The following is a 619-nucleotide window of genomic DNA, read 5'->3' as shown; positions in this document are numbered from 1 at the left end:
CCATGATCTAACAGAGAAAATGTTTTTATTGGAAAGATAGATAATTAAGATCTCTTTGGAACATCCCCCCACCCCACAACAGCAACTGGATAAATGGATGCATTTCATGCTTTTGTTTTTTTACCTCTAACTGCAAATAAGATCTTTATGTCAGCCTCTCCGTCGTCAGCCTTGGAGAAAGTCAGTGGAGTCACCTCCTCCCAGAGGCTCAGAGCTTTCTCAATGGCAGAATCAACAGCGTCTCTTGGCAAATCCAGCGTATAATTCATAATCCTTGATGAGAAACATTGAAGATGTTATTTTCTCCTGTATAGTCATTTACAAAATCTCGGTATTATGTGAGAACCTGTTTGGACCCATCACCTGTAAGTAAGGTGTGTTTTCCTCCACCTCGGCATGCCAGGGAAGGTGGTGAAGTCGCCGACATCGGGGACCCCACACCTGGGCTTGTGCATCATCTCCAGAGTGTCCGAGTCCAGCTTCCCCGTCACCTCCAGCCCGAGGAACTTCTGCATTTCTCGGAGTTTTTCAACAACAGGACCACCGTCCCTTCTTCTAACAAATGGTTTGGTATCTTTTGCAAGGTTGTAGTAATTTTCCAGGTATTGCTAATGGGATA

The 619-nt window shown here is 44.7% G+C and overlaps 1 protein-coding gene across 1 annotated transcript; it reads right to left on the bottom strand.

The window, feature by feature from the left end:
• Window positions 1–124: 124 nt before the first annotated feature.
• On the bottom strand, window positions 125–604 carry LOC117799167 (stromelysin-1-like; the record flags this gene model as incomplete). Its single annotated transcript, XM_034651628.1, has 2 exons — window positions 364–604; window positions 125–273 (listed from the first exon to the last, which is right to left on the bottom strand). Coding segments are annotated over exons 1-2 (301 nt in total), but the record flags the coding sequence as incomplete, so codon positions are not given.
• Between the last annotated feature and the right edge of the window lie 15 nt (window positions 605–619).

This window comes from Ailuropoda melanoleuca, unplaced genomic scaffold (assembly GCF_002007445.2).
Source record: "Ailuropoda melanoleuca isolate Jingjing unplaced genomic scaffold, ASM200744v2 unplaced-scaffold44172, whole genome shotgun sequence".
NCBI classification, from domain to species: Eukaryota; Metazoa; Chordata; class Mammalia; order Carnivora; family Ursidae; genus Ailuropoda; species Ailuropoda melanoleuca.
The sequence above is the reverse complement of the archived record's forward strand: the minus strand, read 5'-3'. Positions and strand labels throughout refer to the sequence as shown.